At 42.3% G+C, this 19,647-nt stretch overlaps 1 protein-coding gene across 3 annotated transcripts in view; it reads right to left on the bottom strand.

The window, feature by feature from the left end:
* Positions 1 to 1,247: 1,247 nt before the first annotated feature.
* IGSF21 (immunoglobin superfamily member 21) overlaps positions 1,248 to 19,647 on the bottom strand; it is a 298,172-nt gene continuing 279,772 nt past the window's right edge. For 2 of the 3 annotated variants that reach the window (XM_033921577.1, XM_033921576.1), the window contains 4 exons: positions 16,797 to 16,882; positions 6,003 to 6,195; positions 4,235 to 4,273; positions 1,248 to 1,442 (listed from right to left, as the gene is read on the bottom strand). In XM_033921577.1, the coding sequence (XP_033777468.1) occupies positions 1,369 to 1,442; positions 4,235 to 4,273; positions 6,003 to 6,195; positions 16,797 to 16,882 (392 nt within the window). In that variant the 3' untranslated portion in view covers positions 1,248 to 1,368. The remainder of the gene's footprint in view (positions 1,443 to 4,234; positions 4,274 to 6,002; positions 6,196 to 16,796; positions 16,883 to 19,647) is intronic. The other variant, XM_033921578.1, reaches the window with a different exon arrangement.

Genomic DNA, 19,647 nt, shown 5'->3' with positions numbered 1-19,647 from the left:
AGATAAGGAGACCAGAATTGAACGCAATACTTCAGATGAGGTCGCACCATGCAGCAATACAGGAGCATTATGACATTCTTAGTCTTATTAACCATCCACTTTTTTAATAATTCCCAGCATCCTGTTTGTTTTTTTGGCTGCTGCCGCACATTGGGCGGAAGGTTTCATCGTATTGTCTACAATGATACCCAGATCCTTTTCTTGGGCACTAACCCCTAAGGTGGACCCTAGCATCCAGTAACTGTGATTCAGGTTATTTTTACCAATGTGCATCACTTTGCATTTGTCCACATTAAATTTCATCTGCCATTTGGACGCCCAGTCTTCCAATTTCCTAAGGTCCGCCTGCAATTTTTCACAATCTGCATGCGTTTTAACAACTTTGAACAGTTTAGTGTCATCTGCAAAAGGGAAAGGGAGTTAAATTATCTTTCCTGGATCTGGGGAAAGAGGAGCAGTGAATACAAAACGTATTACAAGAATACTCAATCCAGTCCTTAGACACACCTAGCCAGTCAGGGTTTTAGCATATCCACAATGAATCTGCAAGGACCACTTCCAATATATGCAAATCTCTCTCATTTGTCACAGGCATCCTGAAAAACTGGCCAGAAGGACTGGGTTGAAAATCACTGTTGTAGGGTAAATGACAAGTTAAACATGAACACTAGCGTGAGATTTCTCTGGATATCTGTGATGGAATCAAATAGCCCAAAATTGGTCCAAGATATGACCCTGGAGGGAAGAACTTGCCTAACCAGGATTTCTGTTGTACAGTAAATGCACCTACCAGAACTTTCCCAGTGTCACATCTGCATAATGCACAAAGGAGAGTTTAATTAAATCTCACTCTTCATAACAAATGGATGAGGGCTGGATTTTTATATTTTTTTGAAATATTGGTGATTTAATTCAGGAAGGATTTGGTTTGGTGTTAAGACCAGGTTTTTATAATGTGTTGGAGCTCAGTATCTAAGGGTTTGGGTAGAATTAGACTTTGCAAACTTGTGCGACTATGACTGGTGATTCTCAACTGAGTTCTCAGGAGACACCTAGCAAGCCCATAATGAATATGTATGAGAGAGATTTGCATATAAATGAGGTAGCCCATGTAAATTTGCATTATAAGTAGTATTGACTGGAAGTGGTTACGACTTTCACAGTCTTCATGGTATCCAACTCAAGTTTGACCATTTGGCACCAACTTCTAAGATAATGTGAGGGACACACATTCATTTACTTGGGGGAGGGAATTTAATTTTTATTTATTCGACCAAGGAAGCCAAGACACAGATAACAAGATTGAAAGTACTTTAGAAAAGAAAAGCATAAACAGATTGATGGAGGGATGAAGGGAAGGTCCCACTTTCACGTAGCTTTCAGTATCACTGTTAAGAGGAGCGTCCAAACTAATCTGTGAGTTTTGTGGCTGGAAACTGAGCCTAAACAAAAGGGAAAAAGATGCATCAGAGTTAGGATGGTCATACACAAAACAAAACTCACAATTTTTGCAAACCTCACTGAAGCGTCTAGAGAAATCCTGTGGGGCAAGATCTTAGAAAACAACATAGTAAAAGTGTGTTCTGGAGTTGTCAATCCAGACTAGTACAATCTCTAGCAAAGCCAGACCTGTGATTTTGGGTGGGCCCACAGTTAAGATAGGTGGGCCTTCCTAAATTCTCCCCTTCTCCCCTTGTAATTCAACTCTCTCCCTTAGTCCACTCCCACATCTAACATTTGCCTCCTGGCTATGGCCTGCCAGCTCCCCCCCTCCAGCAATACACATTTGCTACCTAAACCAACCTCACAGGGTTCCCTTTGCTGCTTCCCATCAGAACAGAAACAGGAAGTGATGTCAGCATGAGCAGAACACAGCAGAGGGAAACCTACAGGTCTGGCACAAGCAATGGATGTGCATATCGCTGGGGTTGCCCATAAAGGTGCTAAGGTAGATCGGGAAGGGAAGGGAAGGGGGAGTTGCTAGGTCATAGGTAGAAAGTAGAAAAAAGAAAATCAGATTGCTCTAAATAGCAAAATCATCTTTTCAGCATACATGGAAAACAAAACTCTACAGACAATTCTTTCTTTACACAAAGAAGACAAAACCTGGGGGCAAGACAGTCATGGACAGTAACGTTTTAACTGATGCAACAGGACTGATCCCTTGTTCTTAATTTAAACACCATAAGATAAAGAGAACCAGATGTTTCTTAAAAACCCTTCAGCATGCTTCCATGTTGGAAATCCCTGGTATATTTCACTGAGGAATCACAACCCCTCTCCCCCCCCACCCAGTCTTCCTATGGATAGTCGTGAAGAAACAAAATGACACCCAAAAACCTGCAAAAGTGCATGTGACATGGCATGTTCTAGAAAATTATCATTTTTCCCACCTTGCAGTATTTAAATTCTTGCAGACATGTTGATCTTCACAAAAAGCAAATTTGATCATGTTTCCCCGCTTCTGTCAAAATTTCACTCGTTTCCGGTGATTTCTAGAATTCACTTTAAATGTACCTGCCTAATTTTCAAGATCCTACATGGCATTCTTCCTCCCCTAATCCCACTCTCCTGGAATTCTTTGAGACCTGACTCTACCAGATCCGCCCATATACTCAAACTATCTTTCCCCTCGTTAAAAGGCATCATTGTATGCAGGTAAATTAGGGAAATCCCTTTTCTTCAAATTCACTGAGATTTGGAATAACCTCCCTGCCCCGCTGCTGTACCTAGGCTCATTCCAATTATTCCGAAAGCATCTGAAAACCTGGCTTTTCTCCAAAACGTAAAGCTAGCTATTCTCTTCATAACCTAATTTCTTATTATGTCCTTCCCTCATTTATTGAATTTACCTGTAAACCGTGTCGAGCTCTATCTTTATGGAGATGATGCGGTAGACAAACTCAAGGTTTAGTTTAGTTGGCTTTAATCGGAGTGGTAATTGACCGTGTCGTTTAAAACCTATTAAAAACTCATTTAAAAAAGTAGGTGCCGTAAGGCACTAAAATCGCGTCTACAGCAGGACTCAACAGCGTGGGTGTGGTTAAGAGTAGAATGGGGCTTAGGTGCCGATAAACACATTCACTAATGAACTTAGACGTCTGCAATCTACACTAGTAAAATCCTGGCCTACGTTCCAGACGCTTACGTTTTCTGGTAGGTGGTTCTTTAAATGGAGCCTAATTGAGATTTAGGCGCCGTTTACAGAACCTGGCCCTTCATAGATGCAGTGCTTTGGACCCCCCCCAGACTGTTAACCATGGCAGAGAGAATGCCGGTCTGGAAGAAACAGGAGATACCACCTTCCCAAGAGGGAAGGTCAGTATCACTCTGCATCTCCGATCAGAATATTAGTTGCCTAGCAGAATGACCATTTCCACAGAATAAGAACGAGCCAAATTTCAGGAGGGTTGAGAGGGAGGCACAAGAGTTGAAATTTCTAAATTACAAATTCTTTTCAACTGCAAAGGAGCAAAGTGTCCCTTGTTCAGGGATCTGAAAGGTGCTGCTAAGTTTTTGCTGTCCTGCAGGAACATATCAAGCAGACATGCACACACATGTGTGAAGTCACTGGTGGGGCTGTTAGCCTGAAAGCATACATGTGGCATGTAAGATTGCTTGAAAGCAACATTCAGTCCAGTGATACCAAGTCAACATTTAGCCAGCTATCTGGGGTAAAGTTTGAGCTGAACATCCATTTCGAAGTTAATTGGAGAAAGGCTTCTGGTTAACTCGAGAGCTCTTATGTGGCCACAGTGTTCAGACAACATTTGTTGGCCAGTTAGTTAAAACTGTTGCCCTTAAATGACCCCTGGTGCTACCTCTTCTGTTCTAGTAAAATATTTCAACAGTCGGTACAAGATCAAGGACAAAGTTGCCTGGATAAACCTCTACCAAATTAACCCTGTAAGAATCCAGAATGAGTTTCTTCAATCAATCCATGGAAAAAAAACATTTCAAAAGAGAAAATTACATCAAATGATAAGAGAAGCCATGCAGGATGAGATCCAGGTCCACTGAGTCCAGCAACGTGACTTGTGCCCCTTCTCTGTGGCCAATGGCAAGCAATATACAAGGGTTTAATTATGAAAGCCCAGCTCATGCTTTGAGATGGATATTTGTAAACCACGTAGAAATGTGAGAGTAGGTGGTTATGAATTCATTCAGCCCTTCGTAAAAGTGGCCTCACAAAGAACACACATATGACGATGCTGATGGTCTGGTCTGGACTCACCATTTGAATCATCTGTTCCTCGTGGAAGATTAGGGTTCTCTATAAAACAAATACATAGATAAATACTTTTATACACTACATTATTATGATTAGGCCAGATGCTGATTGAACAGTTGTAGTATTAGACTTAATTATCAAGCCAACGTAGCATAGCTGAAGCTAAGTTTAATGAGACCACCTACTGATTTCCTCATTGAACTGCAGGTGTAGCCACTGCCATTATGTGTGGACAGGAAATGAAAATAGTGGGCACAATGCTGAAAATTGGAATTCCCTCCAAGACTTAACCCTTCCCTCTTTTGATGGGGAGCCCCTCACCCTTTACACCTCTAAATGCTCTCAAACATTATCTTCAGATACAATCTCCAGAAATGCCTATTTAAACCTGGCTAAAAGCGCACACGTGTCCTGAAACAGAGTTTGCCCGCAACTGACACAGATAAAATGAGCTGTGAAATTTGTTCTCCCAGTTTTAGGAAGAATAAACTAAGAATCAGAATTATTTTCCAAAAGGTCACATTTCAAGGAGCTGCTCTGGAGAAGATAACATTTTATCCACATTTTACCTACATGTTCCAGAAGAATAAAAAAATCATACATTTTTCTAACACAGCTATATTACTGGTATATGTCTAATTTGGCTCTTTGTAGAGAGTTTAAAAACGTCTCCAATGAAAGCAATACGGGGTATTTTCAACGTGGGCTTCCATTAAGATATCTTGTTTTAGAACAGGTCTCACTTTATGTAATGAAACCTAGTTACGAATAACCTGGATCATCAGTAAAAGCATATCTTAACAAAAGTCCATGTTGATAACTTCCCTCCTTAATTCAAGAAAAAAAGAAATGTAAATCACTTCTCTTTGTAATAAAAGGGAGCCAAGTACAGGACAATGAAACCATTGTGACATCACTGATGAAGGTCGACTCTTAGGCATTGGTGGAATGAGGCATTATGATATCACAATCTCAGCTCTGGTTGGTTACCAGAGGCCAACACTCTTCATATTTAGGGGGGAAGTTGTGTCAACGTGGGCTACCTTTAAGACATGAGGGTCAATATTCAAAGTCATTTAACTGACCAGAAACAGCTCTGGCTAGTTAAATCACGCAGGGTTAACCGGTTATATTTGGTGTGAGATAACCAGTTAAGTCCACTGAATATTCATGTCTAAAAGTTATTTATATATTTATTCAGTTTTTTATACCGTTCCCCAGGGGAGTTCAGAATGGTTTACATTAATTTATTCGGGTACTCAAGCAAGTTAACTGACTATATCACACAAAACTGGCAATTCTGCACTAACTAGAGAAGGGGGAGGAATTAGTACATTTTGACTGCTTTGGCACTGCTTTGGCACAAAGCACAAAAAATATTTAATAAACTTATGTGCTAAATTAGGCTATGATCACTCTAAAATGGAAGCTGAAATGAATTTGCCAGGTGGGTTGGTGATAATTGTACCAGTAATGCCCAGCTAACAACTTTTCTAGAAACATTTCTGGCACCATCTCTTACCCACCAGCATTGACCACCTTCTGAATTTAGGAGGGCAAATTTAGACCGTCAGTTGAGGAGAAGTTTCTGAAAGCAGTTAACTCCCAAAGTAGCTTCTTTAACCTTGCTGGACAACATAATCAGATGAGATTAGGAATGGGCAAGCACCCACAGCCGTGTGTCCTTTCATTCTGAAGCAGCTTTCTCAGAAAGGATATAAGCGAAATGCCATCTTGGTACTTTCAACTGCAACCCCAAACGAATTCGTACCAAAGATGATAAGCCTGGTGTGGGTGTCTGTGGATCCCAGGGGGTTCTGAGCAGTGCAGCGGTACATGGAACCATTGAGCTCTGCTGGGACCCGTTCCAGGACTAATTCCTTCCCATCGTGCTCTGAACTGCCATCTAGTAACCGGCCACCCACTCGGGTCCAGGTGAACAAGGGCTCAGGGAAAACTTCACTCTAGGGCAATACAGAAAAGAAATCCAGTTTAGCACAAGCTACTTTTGCAGTCCCTCTGGACTTGCAGGCATGTCAGATTCAGGAGGCAAAAGTCCTATCTGCTCACTGTACCAGTCCAAACAGGTTTTTTTAAAAAAATAATTCTATTCCTATTTCTTTTATTTAAAAAAATGTATCTTATGCCAAGAGACTGAATTTTCAGTGACTCACAATTCATAGAACCATCAAATAAGAGCAACATTTTAAAATACAAGTAGAACGAAAGATTAGCTTCTTACCTTTGCTAATCTTCTTTCTTGTAAATCCACACTCTATTCCTAGACAAGTGGGTTATGCATCTATGGTCACCAGACAGCTTGTAAGAACCCTCATTTATATAATGTTTTCAATATCTCCCCTCTTACCTCAGACAGTCACCTGTAGAAGACACAGACAAAGGGAGGGGCACGAGGAAACTCTCCAACAAATCAGTCTAATATGCTCATAACATGAAATATCAAACCAATCAGATGGAATTGAAACAGGTTAATAAACAGTATAAACCTGAAATAAACTGCACTGACAGAAGGGGGCGCTAAAACAAAAGACCCCCCCCCCCAAGGCAAAGACATGGTACTCTGAAAAAAGGCTGGTCAGTAAACCAGAAGTCCAGCTAACCTGGACTTGTTACGGCAGACAATTGGCGAATCAGCAATCCCCAGGGTGAGTTCCAGGAACAGAGCTTGGCTTTTCAAGAAAGATTAGCAGAGGTAAGAATCTAATCTTTCATTCTTGTAAAATCACACTCTATTCCTGGACAGTCCTGATGTGCAGGGATCGGTCCTGGGTCCAATCCTATTTAATATTTTCGTATGGGATCTGCCTCAGGGACTTCAGGGTACAATTGCATTATTTGCCGATGATGCTAAATTATGCAATGTAGTAGGTGGAGGTTCTTTGCCCGACACTATGAAACAGGACCTACTTTTATTGGAGCAATGGTTTACTATTTGGCAACTGAGTTTTAATGCCAAGAAGTGTAAAGTTATGCACCTTGGTAGCGGAAACCCATGTAGAACCTACACTCTGAACGGTGAGACCTTAACTAGAACCGTTACAGAACGGGATCTGGGAGTAATCATTAGTGAAGATATGAAGACGGCCAATCAAGTGGAGAAAGCTTCATCCAAGGCTAGACAAATGCTGGGTTGCATCCGGAGAAGTTTTGTCAGCCAAAAGCCCGAAGTGGTAATGCTGCTGTACAGGTCCATAGTGAGACCACATCTGGAATATTGTGTTCAATTTTGGAGGCCACACTATCAAAAGGATATGCTGAGAATAGAATCGGTTCAGCGAATGGCCACTAGGATGGTCTCAGGACTCCAGGACACCTAGGTAAGCTGCAGCTATACACTCTCGAGGAACGCAGAGAGAGGGAAGACATGATAGAGACATTCAAATATGTTACTGGCCGTATTGAGGTGGAAGAAGACATCTTTTTCCTCACAGGACCTACAGCTACAAGAGGGCATCCGCTAAAAATCAGGGGTGGGAGATTTCATGGTGACACTAGGAAGTATTTCTTCACCGAAAGGGTGGTTGATCGATGGAATAATCTTCCACTTCAGGTAGTTGAGGCCAACAACGTGCTCAATTTTAAGAATAAATGGGATAAACATGTGGGTTCATTTTGAGGAAGTGCTTAGGGGGGTGCGTTATTCGAGTGGGCAGACTTGTTGGGCTGACAGCCCTTTTCTGCCATCATACTCTATGTTTCTATCCTGCAGTTCATATATCTTCAGGATTTCATTCTCACAGTTCCCTCTAATCAAATTCACTTACCCCAAAGACTCTCCCCCATCCCTTGGGGTCTAGTGGGGGGTCAGGCCAAAATGACATCAGAGTTTATGCATTTTGCATAAAAATGAGCTGCTCTGCATGTGTTGCATGTCATTACTTTGTATCTTGAAGTACCTTATAACCATATCACACATTAATTTAACACATGTTAAGTGACAGGGTGGATTTAAATCACTAGGCAGAAAGACCTGATTTAAATCATGCCTGTGATGTTATGAATGGATTAGTGGAATTCATTTACCCAAAAATTTAAACATTGCATGAATATACACAGCCCTCATGCTACATAATTAAAACTAATCCTGATTTCATGATGAATAACTTTTGGACTATAATGAATCTTAAGTAGAAAACTATCTATAGATAGATTTTTCCTGAAAAAAGCATTTTATTTAAAAATTCCAATTTAAATAAATCAAATCCAATCTTTTTGATTTAAAAAAATATCATTGATTTTTATCCACTCTAAGTGACAAATAATATGCATTGTGGCAGTAACATACCTCAAAAATTACCCTCCTAAATTGCTGAAAAGTAAAACATTTTCAGTCAGTTTTGAAAAGAAACTAGTTGAGCACCTGTTGCTGTTACTGGATAAATGCTGCTGACCAGTTGAGTCACTGATAATGACCACAGACTCCCCCCACCCCCACCCTGATGCTATAATGACAGTGCTGGGAAGATCCGAGGGAAAGTTGGCCAATATCCAGAGAAGGCCAATATTCAGCACCAGTGGAGTTCCTTTCCACCCTAATTCTTGTTAACCGTGTCGAGCTCTGCGAATGTTGAGATGATGCGGTATACAAACCTAAGGTTTAGTTTAGTTTATCCGACAACTGGTCTTCGCATTCTGGGAGTCGAAGGATTTACTGTGTGCTATGTGATGTTGCTCTGGGTAGAGTATGACCCTTTGAGGAATTTCAAGCTAAGTTTGGGCTGACATCTAAGCCCCGAAACCTGTAGAAAATGGGTAACCTGCAAATAAGGGAAAAAAATCTTGCTTCAGGGAAAGACCCCTTTTGAGAAATGTATAGCCGGAGCTCTCTCGGCTACCTATAAGTGTTTGAATATGAGGGAGAATCTGGCTTTACCTTACATGAAAGCTTGGAAGGGGGATTGGGGTCATGCAATCTCCCTGGAAAACTATATGGTGCAAAGTATCCTCTTTGTGGATTGCTGTATTGATTGTAGAGAATGGGTAGGTGGTACTTATGCGTCAATATGTCTCCCGAAAATGAGGGACTTTGTTGAAGAGGGTGTGGGGGAGTGGGGTCCTACCTACATATATGGTGGGATTGTGTTCAGGTTTGTGGGTTTTGGGGAACTTTCCAGGATACTGGGTAAGGAGGTGCTTCCCTCAAGGCATCATGAGCTCGATTTGGAACAGGGAGAATCCAGCTTATGAAAATTAGCTCTCACAGCTGTGTGTATTGTGATTGCAGCTCAATGGAAACAACATGTATCACTGAATTGGCAGATACAGAAGCTACAACATTGGCAACATATTGTGGCAGACACACTGCACACGCCGATGAAACATTACCAGTACGGCTCCTATGTTAGGAGATAAACCAGCTTCTATTCCTTGGTTTGAGAAGGCTGCCAGTATCCTGAGCCCCAATAGGAACAAGGTTGGGGGAAGGGATAGAAAAGAGTGAAGCTATGCTGAGCCAAAGCCCCAGAGTAAGACTTTCCCTGAATCAAGAGAATTCAGGTGGGGGAAGGGAAGTTTCTATTTACAAACACTGAAACACCTGCCATTTGGGCGCCTAGTCTTCCAATTTCCTAAGTTCCGCCTGCAATTTTTCACAATCCGCATGCGTTTCAACATCTTTGAACGGTTTAGCGTCATCTGCAAATTTAATCACCTCACTTGTTGTTCCAAATTCCATATCATTTATAAATAAGTTAAATAGAACTGGTCCCAGTACAGATCCCTGTGGCACTCCACTGTTTACTCTCCTCCATTGAGAAAAATGACCATTTAACTCCACCCTCTGTTTTCTATCTGATAACCAATTCCTAATCCACAACTGAACTTTGCCACCTATCTCATGACTCTTTCATTTTCTCAGGAGCCTCTCGTGAGGAACTTTATCAAAAGCTTTCTGAAAATCTAGATATACTACATCAACCGGCTCACCTTTATCCAGAACTCAATTTGAATAGAAAAGAAAAAAACATTTCTAATCCATAATATCCTATAACATCCAAATTAATAAAACTTTGATGAACTCTGACCTGTCTCTACTCAAGTTTGTGGAAAATGCAGTGTCCTGCTAGTGAGAGCTCAGGAGGACACACTGGCAGTACCTACAATATGTATCAGCCTGGCTATGATCGTATCCAGAAGAGTTTTAGCTTACGGACTTAGCCCTGCTAACCTGGGTGGATATGTTCTGGATTTTAAGTGTTCTCTTCGCCTTTGGGGAGGGTGGAATAGCTTTAAGGTAGAGGCTATACTGTACCTGTTGGCATGATTATGGGCTGGACTGTTTTAGCAATGATGTATATGCAAAGCTCCTTGTTGCTGTTGCTTTTGTGTACTGGTCGTGTATATCTCAATCAAAAGAAACAAACAAACAACCAATCCGGATAACTTAGAACAGCAAAGGTTCATGGGAAAGTCTTATGCTGATAACAGTGGAGGGCGGCAGACCCTGATATCCACCAATTGTGCAGTTTAAATATTGATCTGTTTCTTTCTTACAATTACTTTGTAAAAGCTAACAGGCACGCTGTATGTCAAAAAGCAGTCCCCCCCCCCAATCTAAACACATTTTGGGCAAAATTCTACCTATAGTGCTGAAAAATTGCTGCTAACATTTTGCACTGAGTGAGGCTCAGTTGGACGCCGTTTATAAACCAGCAGTTCATGTGGGGATCTGCTCCTAATTCTAGGCACAAGAATTTATACCAAATTCTTAGACCTAAAATATGCGCAGATCTTCCTTCTTGCATAAATGCCAGGAATGCCCTAGCCTCGGCCACGCCCCCTTTATGGATGCTAATTAATGTTGATAATTGATTCTTGGGGCTATTCAAATTGCCATTTTTAGAATTAGACCATTTATATTTTTTAAAATGTCCATTTTATATTTATTCATTTTAGATATTTATTATCCGCCTAAAACCTAGGCGGCTGAGGGGTGGCCAGTGCTTTGCACCAGTGTAAGACACATGTGCTGGGATTGTGGTGCTTTTCCTCTTGTGGAGTCACCGAGTCCCTCAGCTCCTCTCCCTCTGTTCTCCATCACTTATGGTTATTTTATTTGATATACTGGTATTTTTAACAAAAAAGTCAAATCAAAGTGGTTTACAATAAAAACAAGAGGCAATAGTTAAAATCAATAAAAACAGACAAAGAAAATTGGACATACACAGGCTAAAGAAAACTGAACACAAATAGGCAAAGAAGGGCAGGAAAGTTTGGGAATATCATGTGGAAAAAAGCAGGTCATCCTCCCCTCTGCCCTCCAATCCAGGCAGCAGATTAAGCTTTGCTCTTCACTAAATCCATGACATCCCGTGTGTCTGTCTTGGCTGTTTAGATTGTAAGCGCCTTCATAATCATTTTAGAAACAAAGACATTAAAAACACTAAAATATCATCTAACATCACACATTGACTGCGATGAAAAAAAGAAAAGTTTTTAACATTATCATAGAAACGCAAATTCTCAGGCATTCTGGCTGCTGAAAAGGACAACTTTGCACCTCTTCACGGCTTCCACTATTTCAGACAATTTTCCCAGGGGGTCATTTTCAAAGCAGAAAAACACACACTCATTTTGAAAATATACACGGAAAACTAAGTGTGTGCGCATTTCTCCTTTGACGTGACCCTGCTAAATTAATGTACACGTTTCCACTGGCTGTTTTACAGACACAAATGCTCCAGTCACCGGGTCTCAATCTTGATAAAAACATTTATACGTTACTGTACTCTCTCTCTTATCATAGAAGATTCGTAATTTGACTTAACAGATGATTTAGCTCATCCGTCTTCCTGTGTTCTTGGCACCATCTGACCCTCTGTATTATGAATGTGACCACTGCCCTCCTGCCCACAACGCCATAGCTCAGTCAGGGTAAACTTGTTCCTATTTAAGCACATCAATTTGCCAGAATACGAGCAAATCAATTTTATAAAAAGCTAGTTCTGCAGAAATGCTATTTAAACAGTTTTACTTATGGAAATGCTTTTACGATTATCTTAGTGCTCTTTTTACTAAGCCGGGTTTGGGCTTTAACGCGTGGAATAGCATGCAATAAATTGCCAGAAGAGCTGGCATTAGTTCTAGTCGCGTAGCGCGTGCTAGAAATGCTAACGCAGCTTAGTAAAAAGATCCCTTCGTTTTAAATACAGTCCTAGCTCTAATGCATTCATCTTCTGGATGGGGTTTGTTGACAGGACATTCAACCGTCTCCCAACTTTCTGCTGCTTCTGAGCCTCGGCCATAATACTGAGGGGCTGAGGTGGTAACGGGTGCTAGGCTTTGCTGTATGAGCTAACCATGGGCAAAGCCCTGCTTAAACGCCAGCTTACAGCACATTTAAATCTATGCATTTGCCCTGAATAACTAATAGCTTTATTTGCTGAGAAATGCACAGAAGACCAAAAGGTTGCATTAATGTTGCAGTAAAGAGAAGAAATCCTCACTAACAGTGACCTCAGACTTGGCATTAAAGAGAGTAGAGGCCTGACATGTTGAAAACTGTGTGCATATGAGCACCTGGGCATTCACATGGGTATAGCAATGATGCCCTTTGCAGAAATATTGGAATTGCAAAACTTGTGTCCTGCACCACATGCACAGAAGTGTGTGTAGGCGACACAAGACATAGCTGGGGGGGGGGGGGGGGGTGTATGTGTCCAGTGTGCTCTTCCATACAATTTGTTTACGGCACTGGAGAGCAAATCCCCGTTGTCAGGAAGCTGTTTGTGAAGTGTCAGTGCCTGGCTTGTAAGAAAGGACCATCCTGGTTTCATAGTTCAGATCGTAATCTTAGCCAGAAATGATTACATGTTCGCCTGGTGGAAAAAGAGGGGCAAAGCTCCCACAGAATCAGCCAATCAGCAGAGAAGGTGGGGAGCTGGCACAAAAATGATCCTAGCAGAAAGCTAAGACAGTCCAGTAACTGCTGGTCACCAAAGAAGAAGGGACTGACAGGATCATGGAGGGGGAGAAAGGGGGAGCAAGCTGGGGGTGGGAGAGCCTGGTTGAGGCGAAAGGCTGGCATAGTGCCAGCCAGTAAAAGCTGATCCAGAGAGACCAGAAGCGACAGAATCTGTGATTACAGGAATTCGGAAGGGCCTCAGCATTTCCATGTACAAGTTCCAAGGGAGAATTAGGTAACATCTTTCCATTTAATTTCCTGTGAATCATTCAAAGGCATTTTTAATATTGTTGCTGCATTTTACTTGAAATATCCCAGTGTAAAATCTGCAGAAATTATAACAAGATTTTCTTCAGCTAATCTTGACCAGTTCTCATTTTTTCTTCTTTTAAGAAAGAATTTGGATGTTCCAAAGGTTCCTTTTCTAGTTTCAGCAGTTTCTAGGCTAAAAAGTATGTTTTGAGTTTTGGTTTGTGGTTTTTCTGCACCTGTAATCTATACTATACTTGTCTGGCTATATCAGTTTTCCGAGGTCTGGCTCAAAAACAAACCCTATCTCTTACAATGGAAGAAGAGAAAAGCCACGTGGAGTCTAACTGAGTCCTGGTCAGCCCAGGTCACAAGTCCCTACCAGAATCCAAATGCACTTGCAGGGGTTCTTTTATTAAACTGAGTTAAACAGCTAGCATAGCATTTACTGTGTGTTAAAAGTTCATGTGAATCTGTACTAACATCTAAGAACATAAGATTAGCCTTACTGGGTCAGACCAAAGGTCCATCAAGCCCAGAAGCCCGTTCTTACAAAGCCAATCCAGGTCACTAGTACCTGGCCAAAACCCAAAGAGTAGCAACATTCCATGCTACCGATCCAGGGCAAGCAGTGGCTTCCCCCATGTCTTAATCAGATAAGGAGTTACATGATCATAAAATTTCCAGTATACAGTTAATTTAGCCGCAGCATTTTCAATGGCCTGTAAGCTAAAAATTTGTTTCTTAGGAAGACTCATAAATAGAACATTGAAATAATCAATAGTGGTAAGAACCAAAGATTGAACCAATCAATGAGAAAACTCAAGATTAAATTATTGGGGAAACTAAAATTCTATCCCATGGAAACATTTCTGGGCCACATTACTTATATGCAGACCCGGGTTATCCTGAAGTCCAATATAATACCCAACATTTGATTTTAATGGGATTTCCATCCTGCCAATTTTAGATTCAGTTGGATCATGCTCTGTTGAGAGTGTCTCACCCATAAGATATTTGATTGGATGTCACTCAGTTATTTAATCTCAAAAACCTTATTGATTAAATTATAAACTGAAACGAAATCCTGACACATAGGAATTAATCAAGCTATACAATCTGTGTATGAAAAGTACCCTGCCAAAACCACTCAAATACACGTTAAATAAAATGGGAGAGATGGGAGACCCCTGAGGTACCCCCTGGATCATGTTCCATTCTTTAGATCAGTGGTTCCCAACCCTGTCCTGGAGGACCACCAGGCCAATCGGGTTTTCGGGTTAGCCCTAATGAATATGCATGAGAGAGATTTGCATATAATGGAAGTGAGAAGCATGCAAATCTGCTCCATGCATATTCATTAGAGCTATCCCGAAAACCTAATTGGCCTGGTGGTCCTCCAGGACAGGGTTGGGAACCACTGCTTTAGATAGTTCTCCATGCCAATTGACCTGAACTGATCTACATTTTAAGAAATCGGCAAACCAGGTACTGTATGTACCTTACCAATAATTCCAACTCTTCCAGTTTAACAAACAGTTTTGGTAGACCAGATCAAATGCAGCAGACAAGTCCAGCTGCGTTAAAAAATACCCTGAGTCTTATAGTCCAATACCCTGAGTCTTATAGTCCATCAACAGCCCTGTGAACGAACCCCAGATTGCATTGGGTCCAGGAACTGATGGAGACCTAAATATGCCTGCAATTGATCAACAGCTATCACCTCAATCATGTTTAGTTAAAGTAGGCAAATTTGCTACTGGATGACAGTTTTTACAATCCCGATGATCTTAGGTTGGATTCTTCAGCATAAGGCAGGGGTGTCAAAGTCCCTCCTCAAGGGCCGCAATCCAGTAGGGTTTTCAGGATTTTCCCAATGAATATGCATGAGATTTATTTGCATGCACTGCTTTCATTGTATGCTAATAGATCTCATGCATATTCATTGGGGAAATCCTGAAAACCCTCGAGGAGGGACTTTGACACCCCTGGCATAAGGGGAAAGAACAATCTTTCCAGTTTGTACAGAAAAATAGCATTCTGCAATGCCTGATTGACTGATACTACTGCCTCTCTTGATGAATTCTCACTTATAGTTCCATGTTGCCCTCTCATTGTCTTAGGGAATCTTAATCTCCTTCCTTCCAACATAATTGTGGATTTCCATTGTCTCCTTGGTAATTTTGGTCATATGCAACATCCTGCCCTGCCATGGCAAAAAGAAGCAACTACATATCTTTATTGAAACACTTAATTCTTTTGCCATGACAGAGCAGCATATTACCTGCCAACCACATCCAGGGTCATACCTTAGATCTAATATTTCTCCTCATGACTTTAGATGGACTCTTTTTCTGTCACACACTCTCCCTTGCTCTGACCATTACATTATCATCTTTGCCCTGTTCCCATATCTTCTCCCCAGCTCTCCTTATCTTAGGAGAACAATGACTCATATTGACCCTGAGAAATTAGGCAGGCAGCTTGCTTCAATCCTAGCTCCTCAGTCTCATACTCCACTGGATCACCAGGTAGTACAGCAATGCTTCTTTAAACTTTATATGATTTGTTTAATCAGATCCCTTCTTCATTGTTCAGCTTTTGAAATCCTAGTCAATGCTCTAGTCTTCAGTCGGTTAGACTACTGCAACTCCCTACAAAAGGAACTCAGGCAAAAAGACCTTCATTGCCTTCAAAACACTGCAATCAGGCTGATTATCAGCTCCAAGAAATTGGATCATGTAACCCCTCTTCTCAAAAATGCACACTGGCTCCCTATCACTCGCCGTATTGTTTATAAACTCTTGATTCTGGTCTTCAAAATCAAGATGTAAGGCCTTCCAGCATTTCTAGCTCAATACCCGATCCCATACACTCCATCTAGAGCAGGGATCTCAAAGCCCCTCCTCGAGGGCCGCAATCCAGTTGAGTTTTCAGGATTTCCCCAAAGCACATAGATCTCATGCATATTCATTGGGGAAATCCTGAAAACCCTCGAGGAGGGACTTTGAGATCCCTGATCTAGAGCATTCTGTTCATCACAACAACACCTTCTAAAGATCTATGTTTGCTCTGATTTTCACCCTCTGTCTAGAATCATCTTATTGGTCATTAAATGATGACTTTGGAATGGGAAGATTCTGTAAATTTTGCTATATATCTAAGATATTCTTCATACTTAAATTCTGAAATATTAATTAAAAAAATTAATCAAGTGAGGCTATAGAATGTAAAAGAGGAAGTCCGGTCCTAATGTTTTACTGCCCCAACATAAGTCTCTATTTCACAATACTCCCCTTAGGTAATTCTCGCAGCTAAATGATGTTGTCATGAATATGCTAGTCCTTGCCATGCACATATTAAGATAAATGAGAACTGACTGAGGTGGATTACCTGAAACCCATGGACAGCAATCCGAACGGTGTCCCCAACACGAGCTCTGGCTGGTGTCGTCATGATTTTAGGGCCCTTTGGAGAAGCTACATAGATTTAAAAAAAAGAGAGACATGGAGGTGAGGGCTAAGGTCTTTGCATGTGAGAAGCAGAAGAAACGACTCGTAAGGACTGAAAACCTAAACCAGTCAGCTCTTTTCAACACATGCAGCAGCAAGGACAAAGTGTGGACCTCAGAAAGCTCCTTGTACACGTACATGTTCGAAGTAATAATACTGTATAAAAGATCTAACACAGCACTGTTCAGAGAGGGGGGTCTATAAAGGAACACAGGTGACCAAAAGCTGGTAAACAATGTGACTCATGTAGGTGTGAGAACTACTGTTGGCCAGAGAAATGGCACAAGTGGTTTAGTGAGGGTGAGAGGCACCTGGGTTGGTGGTGCCCCTCCCACACCCGTTCCTTCCCTGCCCCTTCCTTTCCCCCATATCTCTTTAATGTTCCTGGTGCAAGCAGCAACACCAAGTTCCTGCTCATGCCAGCGTTGGCTCGTCCTCGGCATGGGTCCAGGAAGTGACATCAAAGGAAGAGCTGACACTGGTGTGAGCAGCAGACTGGGGTTGGTGCTCACGCTGGGGGTGTGCATGGTAGTGGGAGGAGGCGGGGAAGGACTGGGGGCAGAGAGGAGGACGGGTGCCAGCGCCCCCCTGTGTGCACCTGAGAGGAGGAGATACAGGCATAAATATTAGCACTCTATATATTAAGTATATGAGTCCTAATCGACTCAGCCCATGTGTACACCTTGTCACCAGCAGCCTCTGGGCAATGGGTCCCAGGGCACCAGTGACAAGAGAAAACTCTTGTGAGCCACTGCGGGCTGCACAAGGAAAAGAAAAGGCAACCACAGAAAAACACCAAAGCACAAGGTAAGTATGTTTTATAAAGGAAGGATCTAGTTTATTCAGGCAAAAAAACAACAACCCAACACTTTTAAACCAGCCTTCTTGCATCCAGGTATAAACAATCCAAGGTTCAAAAAGAAAGCAATAGTGTCTTTAAAACCCTTTAGCTTGAGTCTCTCAATACTGGAAACACAAAATAAACCCAGAACCCACAGTTCTGGCTTCTCAAAGCCATCACAGCTTCTCCAGCTTATCTTGAAAGAAATTGAAAGGGGATAGATTCCGTCCGAATGTAAGGAAGTTCTTCTTCACTCAGAGAGGGGTAGAAAACTGGAATCTGTCATAGGGGAAAACACCCTCCATGGATTCAAGACAAGGATGTACGCTGGTAGGACTAGTCTCAGTTAGGGTGCTGGTCTTTGACCAGAGGGCCACTGCGTGAGCATGATGGACCTCTGGTCTGACCCAGCAGTGGCAGGTTCAGCTGTTATGACGAGCAAACTTTGTGTGTAGGAACAATCGTGAACACCACAGCATCATGCATTATCTAACCACTAAATATTGGTAAATGCTCCCACAATACAGACTTCCTCCTCCTTCACCTGCAGTGAAAGATCTCTGTCCCGGTTGCTAGATTTCCTCTTTCCTGGCCCTGCCCCCTTCCATCCCCAGCCCTGCCCCCACACAAACCTCCCAGTTTGGGGCTGCGTCTGGAGGGCCTCTGCGCATGCGTGGACATCAACACGACAACATCTTGCACATGCGTGTGCATATAGCACCGGACTGGACTTCCTAGACCCACCCATCCAATTCCACCCACACTCCAGCCCTGCTCCTGGCTCTTGTTGGGCAGGGAGGAAATCCATGCATGTGTAGATGCCCTGCAATGAAATCACGTGCGCAATCCCTGTCCTCAAAAGGAGGACATGTCCGGTGAAATCTGGATGTCTGGTAACCCTACCCTGGACAAACTGCCAGGTTTTGGAAATCCCTCCAGACAGTCCTCTAAAAAGAGGCAATGTCCAGGTTTTCCTGGACATCTGGTTAACTCTATGTTGTCCTGCTGTATCAAAACCGTAGGGTGGGGGAAGAGGATGCGGAAGCTATTTCAAGTCATCTGATTTGTTCAACGCATGCTATTGCTTTTTCATCTGGATTTCTTACCTAACAAACTATGCCTGATGCAAGCTACCTGTAGCCGATAAGCAGCCTGGATATGAGCCTTTGCAGCTCCAGTTCTTCTTGTCTCTTTTATGCTTGGATTCAGATTTAGCTCATGCATTTCGTTATAGTCAAAGCGAGACGCATTCAGCTATGTGAAGCAGGGCAGGATTAATTCATCGAGGGCCCCCCAGGCACACAAGTACACTGGGCCTCCTGCTCCGCCCCACCCCACCATGCGCCCAGGTGGAAACAAGAAGCTGCGTCAGAGGGAAGCTTTGGGCAAGCAGCATCGCTTGCACAATTACAGTTCCCGTTGCCTTTCTTACTTTCCTTCAATGGGGGGGGGGGGGGGGGGGCGAATTGCCGATCAATGCTGGAGGGGCCCATCCCCGTTTGGAAAAAAACAATGTTGATGCCTTCCTTCATCGGGCCCCCCTGACCATTTCGGGCCCTAGGCACGTGCCTACTTGGCCTCTTGGTTAATCCTGCCCTGATGTGAAGTATCCCATACTGTCATTTTCACCTTCATGAGTGCTGCAGAAAACATTGCCAGAATCCTACAGAATGAATAACTCTACACATTCCTGAGCCCTAGTGTAATAAGTCCATTTGCTCTGTCTCCTCATCCGAACAATAACATAAAAACCAACCTAATTACTTATTAAAACAACCAGTTATGTCGAGCACGGGCAGTTAGAATTTTATTTTTCCAGATAAAAGCAGAGCTTGTGCTGGTAATTAGTGGGCTGGTTGGAATGAATCATTGCACTGGGAACATTCTGACA

Source organism: Geotrypetes seraphini, chromosome 15 (assembly GCF_902459505.1).
Source record: "Geotrypetes seraphini chromosome 15, aGeoSer1.1, whole genome shotgun sequence".
Lineage (NCBI taxonomy): Eukaryota > Metazoa > Chordata > Amphibia > Gymnophiona > Dermophiidae > Geotrypetes > Geotrypetes seraphini.
Note: the sequence above shows the minus strand (reverse complement) of the source record. Positions and strands in the feature narration are given on the sequence as shown.